General features: G+C 40.2%; 1 protein-coding gene across 3 annotated transcripts in view; it reads right to left on the bottom strand.

The window, feature by feature from the left end:
* tspan9a (tetraspanin 9a) overlaps window positions 1–12,417 on the bottom strand; it is a 167,751-nt gene that overhangs the window by 10,364 nt on the left and 144,970 nt on the right. For all 3 annotated transcript variants that reach the window (XM_085913919.1, XM_085913918.1, XM_085913917.1), the window contains 2 exons: window positions 5,599–5,790; window positions 3,390–3,464 (listed from right to left, as the gene is read on the bottom strand). In XM_085913919.1, the coding sequence (XP_085770045.1) occupies window positions 3,390–3,464; window positions 5,599–5,790 (267 nt within the window). The remainder of the gene's footprint in view (window positions 1–3,389; window positions 3,465–5,598; window positions 5,791–12,417) is intronic.

Genomic DNA, 12,417 nt, shown 5'->3' with positions numbered 1-12,417 from the left:
CTACTCAGTGATTTGCGTGAGACTTTGTGGCATTTGTGACAGGGAGATTCAATCCATTCAATGTTGGTGCAAATTTTTATGGCATTATCCCGCCGTAGCAGCATTCTGGCTCCAAAAAAAGAGGTATTGCATATCTTCTGTTATGCCCTGATGCTGCTTTTTTGAAGCAATGAAAGATCTGCTCAATGTGAATTGTGATTGACTGGCAACCATTCAAGTGTGTAGTCCATCTTACAGCCAAATGCACTGGGATGCGCGCCATCTCACGAGTAACCCAATGAACAGAACGACTAGTGGGTGTCGCTTTTGCTGTTTGAGTCATGATAGAAGCATCTTCCCCACCCCAAATTCAAAAGCGGTGCAGTCTTATCTCATCCTTTGTGAACCAGGAAGTAGCCTGTACCACAAATCCTTTTATCCATGGCTGAAGTCTCCGCTCTACTGAATGACATTCTAGCTTTCTGTATCAACTACAGACATTTTCCCTCTGTTACTCTACCAGTCTAATTTTTATTCATGTCTTCATTATCTCGCTTCCCTCTCTCCTGAGTCCAACTGTTGTCTCTTGGTACCTTCCCCCCCTCCTGCAATATCGTTCTTTTTTTCCTTCCGCCCTACATCCTGCTGCACACGCTCTGCTGCTCCCCTTGTCTTTTTGCCAGGTTGTGCTTTGACAATGTGAGCTAATAAACCTTTACCGGTGTTTGGGTTGGCACGTTGAGTTGACAGAGAAACAATGAGGTCACGGCGTTAAAGACGAATGGCAATAATCTGGTTTGTGGCCTGGCCATCTGCTACAGTCAGCTGCTTGCTAACTGCAGGATCTGACTTAATTATAGTAGAGATTCTGTATGGAGTTTGATCAGCCAACTGAAGAACATTGGGCTTCAGAGGGAAATGACATACAGCAAAGTCACATACATAAGCCCCTCTTCCACTAATCAGCACAGTTTGGTAGGGCAATTTCTTTGTGTTTCCATTGTCAAAACACACATTTAACGATGTGAGGCATCCCTGCATCTTTTTTCCTTTCCTCATAGTATTTTGCACTTTAAAAAGACTCATAGAGAAAGAGTGCGCGTGTTACACATTCCTCATCGTCAAATGTGCACATTAGGGCAGCATCGTTTTGGAAACACGAGGCATGTGATATGGCAATTGAATATAGCAATATCTATAATATTGCAATGCCATTTTTTTATCGATTGAAAGAATGACTTTTTTACGTAGCAAAATAAGAAATATTGTCTTACATGTAACCGGTCCGTGGTGCAAAAAAGGTTGGGGACCGCTGGTTTAGAGCATTGCCACCATTTGAAACTTGTATACAAAAATCTGATGATAATAGGAGCAGTTGTAAGCAGCACAGTAATATTTGATGAATCACAGAGATGACTTTTTTCTGAGATTTTGAAGGGAATGGCATCGCATTATCTCATTTTAAAAACTAAACAAGCCACAATTATCAGTCAATCCAAATTTAAAAGTGGCCAGCTATCGTACATATTTCAGGCTTGTTAATAAATGCCTTGTGATCAGAAGATCAAGTAGCAGACGTGGATTAATGATTCCTCTGATCACAGCCTGTAGCGGAGGATGCCTCATACAGCATACCAGATTCCATTAGAGCAGTGAATATCAACTGGCGGACCGCGACCCAAATCTGGCACACCCAACCGTCCAATCCGGCCAACAACTGCATTCCATAATTATGGAATCAAAGGGAAAATACCACGTGGTCCTTACTAAAGCAACTGAAAACAGCAAAAACTGACACTAAAGGTGAAAAATGCCTTCAGTTTTGTAATAAAATAGAAAAAAAATGTAAAAAGAATAAACACCAAACAATAATGTTAATCCAAAATTTTATTTTTATTTGAAGGTCTGGCCCCTAAGGTGACTGTCTGTTAAAATTCTGGCTCTCTGACAAATATAGTTAGTGACGGCTTCACTAGAGGGATGAAGGTTGCAGAGTGATCACTACTTTTGCATAAAGAGTAGGTAGTCTGAGTAATCCAATATCATCAAATCTGCAGGATGACAGGCTAAAATAACAAGCAATTTACTTAAATGTAAAGGATTCCCTTTCTAACGATGTTTGAAGATCAATTAATAAAATGCAGTAGTGATCGGTATTATAGTGGCTGTGCATCATTTGATGTAAAACAATCTCCACACTGTGTGATTTTACCTAACCGAGGGAACATAAAACACTGTTAATGTTCACTCAAAGTGATGTAAATGAGACACTTATTCCTGAGCATAATAAGTCTGAATGTGAAAAATCTGAACTCTACTTAAGTTTAACTCCTCAACATCACATGGAACAGGAAGCAAAGTACAGCAAAGAGACTATTTTTGCTCCATAGTAGGGATCAAGCTGAGGTTTCTCTACATCACAAAGTTCAGCCAATAATGTTAGTGAGATAAGGTAGCAGTCATATTTGCTCCTGGGGGATGTGCTTGGAGGCCTGATCCAAATTTAAAGATGGATTGGCTGCTAAATGAATGGCTTTATCTGCTTGGAAGGCTAAATTTGAATAAACATCGCTCAAAAGAGGAGGGCCTAAACTAAATAGTCAAAGATTTACATTTACCCCATTAAAGTGCTTCTAATTGGCATTCTAATGCACAATTATTTGTCCTAGTTAAAATACACAATGCTTGACAGAATCCAGTAAAATATTTATGCAGCTTTGACAAGAAATTGTTCCATACTGGTGTCTTCCAAGTGAGAGGAGACTGTCACTGTCTGTGGCTATGGCTACACAGCTGCACTTACAATCTCAGTTATGTTAGACTTTATCATGTTATCAAGTTACTGACATAAATCATAGAAACCAGAGAGTTGGTCTGTACATGGTTGAGAATATCTGATATTGCATTTTATATAGTGTGAGACCCTTGTGAGAGTATGCTCCTAAAATAACCTACAACAATATACAATATATTTTATGTATTATTTCACTTTTAACATGCATAAATACAATCATTTGTCTTTAGTGCTTGTCTTTGATATTTGTGGAAAAATAAATGATGAAGGGTGGACTCCAGATTGCACAATGATGTTAGAAATGTCACCACAATCTTTAAATATCGTCACCTGTTTTCCACATACACACACACGTGGACACCTAACTTGAACATGGGAGGTCATGTGAAAAGTGCACCGCTTGTAGGAAGCCAACTGGTGGGGATTAGTCTGCATTTTGAAGTCTAACCTTTGACACCAGACTACTTTTTTTTTTTAGAATGGTAGGATATACCTAGTCACGCATTTCTTTGCTTTCTCTATTGAATGTCCTCTGCATGTCAGTTTTTGATTGACGGGGCCCAACAATGGGAAATGAGACAAACTTCATTTTAGTATGACGTCAAATTACACCTACCTTATCTGAATACACAAAGAAGAGGATGAGTAATATCAGCTCTGTCAAGAGAATTATCAGCAGGACGATGAAAAACTGTCAGAGAAAAGGGAGAAACAAAATTTAGAAGCCAATGAAAACAGAGAAAAAAAAACAAAAACATGATAGCTGACATACAAAAGGCCTGTTGAGAGTATCGCAAGTATGTACATCATGTGGAAACCATCAACCATTCAACTTTACTAGTTTAAAATGCCACATGGAGATTACATTCAGTAAAAATAAAAAAATGGGAAAGCAGCACGTGTGAATTCTTGATTTCAGCAAACTAATTACAAAATATAGTAGCACACTTTTGATAACCTTTAAGCAGAAAAGACTTCAACTGAGGGATGAAAGAAGATGTGGAAAGAAAGCCAGAGTGTGGGGGGAAAAAGAAGAATCAAAGTGGCGGAGGGCTCATAATGATGGGAGTGAAGGGAGAATGGTTTTAATACCTAAGATTAATTTCCAACACAGGCTGGGCTCATGTACTATTTTTCTTTCCTTGCCTTCCCCTGAGCCAAATATTTACCAAGCACTTTCCATATATTAGGTGTGAACCAAAATTCCAGACGAATGAAAGACAAATATCACTTGCAGGGACGTTTGTGTTGAGGCCCAAAAGGAAAAGGTAAAACATACAGTTGGATATACAGTACAGGTAAAATTATTGGTGTATCTGTAGTGGTGGGTCAACCAGATGTTTAGCTAGTTGACGAGCCGCCTCAACTACTCCTGTTGCTAAAGGAAATAAACCAATTATCGGAATTATTGCTGCTCTTGTCACAAACGTGTCTTTGCAATATGCAATGACACGCGAGGATGTCTTCTCAAGGTTTGCATCAACACAAGTGTATTTTGGGAATAAACATAAAGCCATGTCTAAATGGTGAGTGGGTCTTTGTGGGTTGAGTAGATTTTTGTATTCTCCTCCAAGAACTGCAATTTAGTGTTCATTTTTTTAAAAGATTGAAGAGTCCCCAAACCATCAATAATGGAGGTAATAGACAATGTTTGGATGAACTAAATGCTGGCAACCTTACACAATAAACATAATAATAATGTTTATGATAATGTTTTGAGATGATGATTGGTAATAATATCTAATTTTGTTGGACAGCTTCTGACACAGGTAAGTGCATTTTCTATGTACATGGAAATAATGCAGGTTAAGAGAACATCCGGCACTTTAATGTTGTGTGCTATTTTTCAGTACGTGGCCTACAGATGCAAGGCAATTATTTATGTATGTCCAATAAAAGTGCACAAGCAGACTGTTTCAGCCCGTTTTTTCTTCTGCGGTTTCATTAAGTAGATCTATCTCCCTGTGTGTCGTGACGAACCTGACTATATCTAGTTGTAACTGAGCAAATGCTTGGGTTCTTTCGCTACCAAAATGGGCCAATTTTTAGCCAGCCAAATTCCAGGTCACACTGCACCTAGTCCCTTGGCCCACTGGTGAGACGATGGGAAGGGAGACCCACGTTACTTTTTTTTGGGCTGAGCCACGGCCACCAGGCGCTTGCAAGCCAGGACCACCTGGCCTGGCTCTGGAGGGGCATCCCGGTGTCCCACGCGAGTGAAATTGATGTCCAATATTTTTATTCATTATCAAGGGTCTTGGACTGATTCCTTACCAAGGACTCATTTGCCATGTGGGCCCTGCCTGGGGCATAAAGCCCCAGACAACTTAGCTTCTTGAATCACTGGGACTCACAAGCCCCTCTGCCATAATAAGGTGATGGCTTAGGGAGGGGTTGTATTACAACACATTTGGTATACAGTAAATTACAGTATTTGTCATGTGATTCCCCGGTAGACATAACAATAGTTTGGAGGAAAAAATGTCAATAAGAAATGATCAGTAACAATATTGCAAATGAAATCGCAAGAAAAGGTATAGGGATCGCAAGAAAAGGTACATAGGGATCATGTCTGACAAAAAGTACTGTATCTCCACTGAACAAATGCGGATTTCACACTAAGTAACTTTGTGAATAAATTAAGACATCATCATCATTTCAGCATGTAGCACTACTTTTGTGATATTTGTTTGGTGGTGAGATAGTCTGTGAATTTTTTATAATGTGAAACATGCTCCTTGGCTGAAATAAAAACTGCTCTATATGTGGTAACAAGAAACACATATTCACAAGAAGTATAACATTTGCAATTAAAAAAACCTCACACTCAGAAGCAGGCACTTGTTTTCTTTGATGGCACCCAGGCAACCAAGAAAGCCTGTTACCATGACAATAGCGCCGATGGCGATGACCATGTTGGCAGCTGACAGTGAGGGGAACGAGGGCGAGAAGGTGGCGAAACTGCCCTGAGACACAGAGAGCCAGATGCCCACGCCGAGCAGCCCGCAGCCACACAACTGTAAAACAGAAAGAGACAGGTGAGAAAGTAAACATCATTCCAGGTTCTCTTCCAGCTCTTCCATGACCTGTTCTTCTCAGACATTGACAGTGCATTTATCTGCAGAGAATGGTCAGATGTGAAGACAAATCGCTACACAAACAGCTCAATTTGTCTGACACTTTCAGCCACCCATCATTGAGCACTATTTTAAATTCAGGCGAGCTTACCATAATTACAGGCATGCTAAACCAATCAAAACTGCAAGAGATTAGAGCAAAACATTGGACGTAAACTATGCCAATTTAAATATTTGAGCTGATCGCATTAAAACCAAGAGCAAACAGACATGTCATTACAGTACCACCACCCTATGCTAAATAGCAGTTCAAAAAATCCCTGAATAATAATGTACCGTAATTCCTGAACTATAAACCGGACCTGATTATAAGGCAAAGTTACATTAAACTAGCGAGCTACACGTATAGCTACAGAGCGGACGTGACTGTGAAATAAAGAAAGAAAAGGGTGACGCAACAAGATGTCATCAACAATAGCCCAGTGCCCCCAAGTGACCGGAAGAAACCTCTCCAATGCATGAGCAGCTGTAGTTCCTATGTTAAGAGCCAAATCAACTGCCTTTAACTTAAGAGCGGCATCATATGCATTTCTTTTGTCCCCCATAATGAGGGTTTGTGTACAAAAGCTTCTTTTCTTCAGTAATGTCCGTCTTGATCTCGTTCTGTCTCTTCTTCGTGTCAATTATACGGCACTATTTACCAGGCGGATGGACATGCGATCAACACACCACTTTTCTCCCCAGTGACCGTGTCACATATCCCTCCGCCCAGCAAAGCGGTGCCACACAACAGCGGTCCATAAATCCATAGATACACCGCACCGAATGACAAGTTGCAGGGTTCAAAATTGAGCAAAAGGTAGCGGCTTATAGTCCAGAAATTACGGTAGTTGATTTGAAGTCCACTTAGGGTGAGCGCTTCAAGCAGTGCTTGTCAAGTGTGCTGTCAAAAGGATTTAAGAGCGGGCTTTTGATTGACAGAGTGGCCACCAATGAAGTGGCCCCATCCATCACAGAAAAGTAGGCACAAACGTACCCACCGCACTGTGAAATATGGCGCTGGAAAAAAGTGTTGGCATATTTTTCTCTGCACCACATGGAATAAAATACCTAGGGCCATGTCAAAATGAATAAAACAAAAATCTCAAATGAGGTGAAATATGGGAAGGTGCCACGGTAAATCATCACGCCACTACCTTTCCGTGATCCCTTTTCACACCCACTTTCCATTTTCATCTTTGCAAAACAGCTCCAGCACATTTTAGCATCTGTCAGCAATATAAAGGGAACCTGCTGTGCACTCAATCAAACACTTGCCAGATTTTGTTTTTTAAATACGTCTTATAGTACATGCAAAAATTAAAGGCATGGTCTGAAAATTGTTGACTTTACAGTAATTGCAAAGTAAATACATTTCAGATCCACCCACCATGGGTCACAATCTGTGATAGAGACCGTATAAATAATTTTGAAAATATTTTTAGCTCTCCCAAACAATTATAAACATTGAAAATAAATTAAACACATTATAAACATTTTCAAACAAACAATGCACGCATTGAAAAGCACACTGGAAATATTGTGTGCTACATGACCCTTTAATAGTTTGAGCCTGGCATGATGTGGTTTTTGTCAGTGAGCTGAGTTGGTTGTTTAACTCAAATGGTGAATCTGTGTGTCTGGATACATATGTATTTATACAGTCAATTTGTCATACCCTTTGGGTTTGATTGTTGTCCCTTACCTGTTGCAAATAGACTTAATTGAGTTACTCCTGGGCTATGAATCATTTTGGGCTTGACTGTATATATACATGGGCCATGCACTGGACACCTGGGCCTTTGGTGGGGAAACCATCTACAGTATACTATACTTATCTCATAACATGACAAAACTTAAAATGTATGCATATTTTGGTTCAGTTGGGTACAAAGAGTTCCGTAAAAAGTCAAAGAATAAACATATGAAGGATTCATACACAATTATTAATAAACATTATTATTTCTTGTCATTTATTTCACAAATCAAAAATCGCTCAATGTCTATCCATGCCAGATGCATATAGTGTTGGCAGAGAAAATACATCTTCCTTCACTGGACGGCAAAAGGTACAATCTCAAGACATTACTCTGTTCAAGCAACTGAAAAGTCTTATTCGGGACAACACATTGTGCATTGATATTGAGTAATGTTTTTTTTTCGCTGTTGAAGAAAAAAAATGCACGAGAGTCCTCACCTCAAATAAAACCCCACTCGATTTAACAAAGCCCTTTTTGGCTCTTTGTGCACCCTTAAAATCTGTTAAAATTCCACGAAGAGGGCAAATCCCTATGTTGCACCTCTAATAAATCCAATTACATCCAAAAGTCCTCAGGAAGCCCGATTATATAGACAATGAGGGTTTGAAGACACAAGGGATGAATAGGTCATTAAGGAGGCCAGAGAGATGGAGTGGATTTACAGCCTAGCGAGGGGAGCACAAGGAGCTTTAAGAGTCCAGGTGGGCAGGGATGCGCTGCCATCACTTAATTGTGTTTAATACCCAGTGAGGGGAGCTTGTCCAAGTGTGTCGCACTCTTAAGTGAGTGCGAAACTAGCCTGCCCCCACTCAATCTGTCCAGTCTTCCATTCTTTTGCCACTCGTACTACTATTACTGACCACAGCACAATGTCAACACACCTCTGTGCCAACACGATGAGGGATCTTTTCAGTATAAGCTCTGATCTTGAAGGTTATCTGACCTTGGCATGGGTTCAAGATTCACCTTGAGCCATTCTTTTGAGCTCTTTATCTTCTTTCAGTTGTTGAACACTGTTGATATCCCATTTGCAGGGAAGGATTGATGACTTCTTTATATACTGTTAACTGCAGTAAACATGAATCAGCTATGCAGCTGTACACCTTGCATTGATGTCACATCAATCAAAACTTGTGACCGAAACGCAGGTTGATAGGGAGAAATTGGCCAGTTAACAAGGTTGTATGGCAAAAGGGAATGCATTTATGTCGCAATGCATCATTTAGGTATGGCATTTGTATCAGTTTACGCAAGTAACCATGTTTTTTGTCTTTTTTTAATCATACACTAAGCATGGAGGTAAAAGCGCTGTGTATGCAGCTTTACAAAGTACAGGTATGTCCCTAAATAGTTGAGACCTGGAGTATATTCCTGCTTTATTCTATGGAATGCACTTCCAAAAATTGAGTGTTTTATTTATTTTTGTTTGATTTTTTTATGTTTGCTATTTATGTATAAACCCTTCTTTACAGTTATATTTTTTTAAGATCACTACAAATCGAGTTTTGTTGAGAAGTTATCATCCAGCATTTTTCCAAAGCTTTCTTTTCTAAAACATTAGAATATTTTTACTATGTAATGTTATTTTTTTTTTCTCCATCAAGAAAGCAACTTCAAGTTGACTGAGTTGTGTGACCTTTCCACAAGTGTGGAATAATGCCAAATGGAACACAATGTTTAAATGCCTTTTGTGATGGAGCCAGGGAGAGAGTGGATAATATAAGGTAAATGCAGGAAATGAGAGGGCATGCGCTGTCACTCTTTCTAGTGAGATAAATGGGGTTCTGTTGTTTAGGGGTCTCTCGTCAAGCTTGTGGTGACCGCAATAAACAGTGTGTGGCGACTGTGAAGCATACTGTATGGCCAATGGAGGAAAGAATGTAGTCAAGGGAATCAACATTTAGGAAGAGAAAAGAGGACTGGAAAGGAAGGATGAAGGACAAGTGAGATGTGCAGGAGTGGAAGACAGATTGCCTTAAGAGGGAAGTAGGAAGAGGGAAATTGAGATTGACTCTTCATGCAAGTGGCCAACAGCGAGAATAATCAGTGCCTGCAGTAAGTGGCTCAGTGTCACAAGTTCTCCAACAAAAACCTTCCTTTTAACCACCCCATGAGGGGACGATGTCTGCTGGACATATATGTCTATGAGCAACTTTGACCTGGACAGTCACTTAGAGAGTACTGTGTCAAGTTGAAAGGAATGACAGCTTTTGTCAAATTATTGTTGTCGTCTAAGGCAGCCTCCAGAAGAAGTTAACATCATTAGGAATACATTTTTTTTTTGTCGTGGGTGTGTGCATGTATGTGTCGCTACAGTTTATGGTCTGTTTTCAATAAATACAGACCAGCTATGAGTGTGGACAATGAAAAAAAAAAAAAAACACTTGGTAATGGTCTTTAGACAGTGTTTTTACCACGAGTAGTGCAACAATTTAATCTGTGGAAAATGCTGAATGCATTACTGAGTAGAGGTCCCTCTTATCACTTGTGTTTTGTCTTCAATCTGTCTGTCCGTCCGTCCGTCCGTCCGTCCGTCCATCCATCCATCCATCCGTCCATCCATCCATCCATCCATCCATCCATCCACCCACACATCCATTCACATCAAGACTATTTTTCTGCCATGAAGAGTCTGATCTTAAACAAAATGGCTGGTTTTATATAGGGTGAAAGATGAATTGTTCTCGAGAAAAAAAAACATTTCAGGTCGAACACACACATATCCACAGTTGAAATAATTGCAGCCTGCCCTACTAAAGGGGAATTACCAAAAAGCATCCCAGACCCATATCCAAGCAACTTTTACATTCAGTGAAATCATTATTTTTAAGTCTCTTAAATCTCAGAAATCGAATAGTGATCTTCGCCAAGCAGGAAATAAATGCAACTTAGGATTCAATTTAAACATTTCCCTGCCACAGTCTCCCCTGGCTTGCCAGCATCCTGGTCATTCCTCTGTGAATAATATAAAGCCAATGTAAATTGTATAACCAGTAAATTATTCACAGGGTCCACACTGGTGGTTTAGGAAAACAGTGCTTTCAAACTTGGAATGAACACTGCATGAATTCAAAGAAGCAGTGGCAGGGTGAAAGATTAAAAAGCTATATCGGTCTAGTTAAAGTTTCATTCACCCACTGGATTCCTGACAGAATCACAAAAGATGCTACTTTCTATCAAGATGTATACTCTGTGGACAATTAAGATTTATGGGGTCAAGTGAATCATGTCTATATTCATCTCTAACTTCCATAAACACATTACGACAGACAAGGTCTCTGGACAAGGACTACGCTGATGCTTTCATAGTGAAATTTCCCAGCGTCGCACATGCTTAACCAAGAATCTTTATTGATGCCTTACTTTTGGTTATGGTTGATTTCCTTAACTGGGCAGAACCTAAATGATATTTTTGAAAGGTATTTGCTGATGCAGCTGCTACCTCCATTCGAGGCCTTTCTCTTTCTCCTTGGAAGAGCTGAAGTTCCTGTCCATGGCAGTGTAACCAGAAATCAATCATACCAGGAAGGTTTAGACGGCCAAGCTGTTCTCTGCCTGTACTTAACTATCTCTGATGTCTGGCCTGACACATGCACACTCTAACACCTGAAAGCATGAGAGACAAAAAGAAACTATGGAAGTGGCTGATTAAGCAAGATAAGTCACCAATACTCACCAATAGATTATAGTTATCCCAACAAGACTCTTCAATCAGAACAACCCACAGGCACTTCAATTACGCTAGGGAACAAGTGGGAGAGCACTAGTCACACTATGATAGGGGCCCGAAGCAGCTGACTGACACACACACACACACACACACACACACACACACACACACACACACACACACACACACACACACACACACACACACACACACACACACACACACACACACACACACACACACACACACACACACACACACACGTATATGAATAAACCTATTGCTGGTGTTTGCTCAAGTTTTGTGCTATGACTTGTGTTAATGTAGGCTATACGCATGTGTATGTGTATAAAGCCCAAAGTCTGGTTATGAATAAATAAATGCTGATTTGCGCAAGACATATCCCCAGCACAAGGTTATATGTAAATATTAATGGCACTTGCTGTATTGTAAAATGGCCAATGTTACGATGGCTCACAAGTCACACAGTAGAGTCCATGTGTAAAAATAAATAAATAAATAAAGCACAACAATTAATGTGCAGGCAGTGCCCTTTTATGACTTTTTTCTCCACATAAACTCCCTCGTCTGTGGCGGCACACAGACATTTGGTTGGAATAAATATCTCACTCTGTCTGCTGGTGCAGCCAAGATGGAAATTCTCAGAGGCGGGCAGACTCTTGGACAGTCTCCCATTGAGGTTGACTCGTCGAAGAGCTTAATGAGCATGCTGGCTTAGCAGAGGCGGAGTGAGGCCAGAAACTCAAGTATTGGACAGGTTAGACACTTAACCTGTTCCCTGCACTCTACCAGGACCTGAGGCACAGAAAGCTCAGGAAATGGGAAATCCCTGGTGGGCTACATGGCAGCTATTGTGAGCTGTAAGTAAAGGGAAAGCTGTAGTCAGCACCTTTTCCCTGTTTCTTTTTCATTCCTCTCAATATCAAAATAAGTTGAAGATTTAAAAGATCAGTGTGAAAGCAGCTAAATGGGCTCATAAAGAATCTTCTTGCACCTCAGTCAGTGTGAGTTATACGCCCACATTTCCCAACAAAACCGCCAAGAAGTGAAATGCTAACCTCAACTAGAAACATCTTC

Source organism: Syngnathus leptorhynchus, chromosome 6 (assembly GCF_054491065.1).
Source record: "Syngnathus leptorhynchus isolate UIUO chromosome 6, UIUO_Slep, whole genome shotgun sequence".
Taxonomy (NCBI): Eukaryota; Metazoa; Chordata; class Actinopteri; order Syngnathiformes; family Syngnathidae; genus Syngnathus; species Syngnathus leptorhynchus.
The sequence above is the reverse complement of the archived record's forward strand: the minus strand, read 5'-3'. Positions and strand labels throughout refer to the sequence as shown.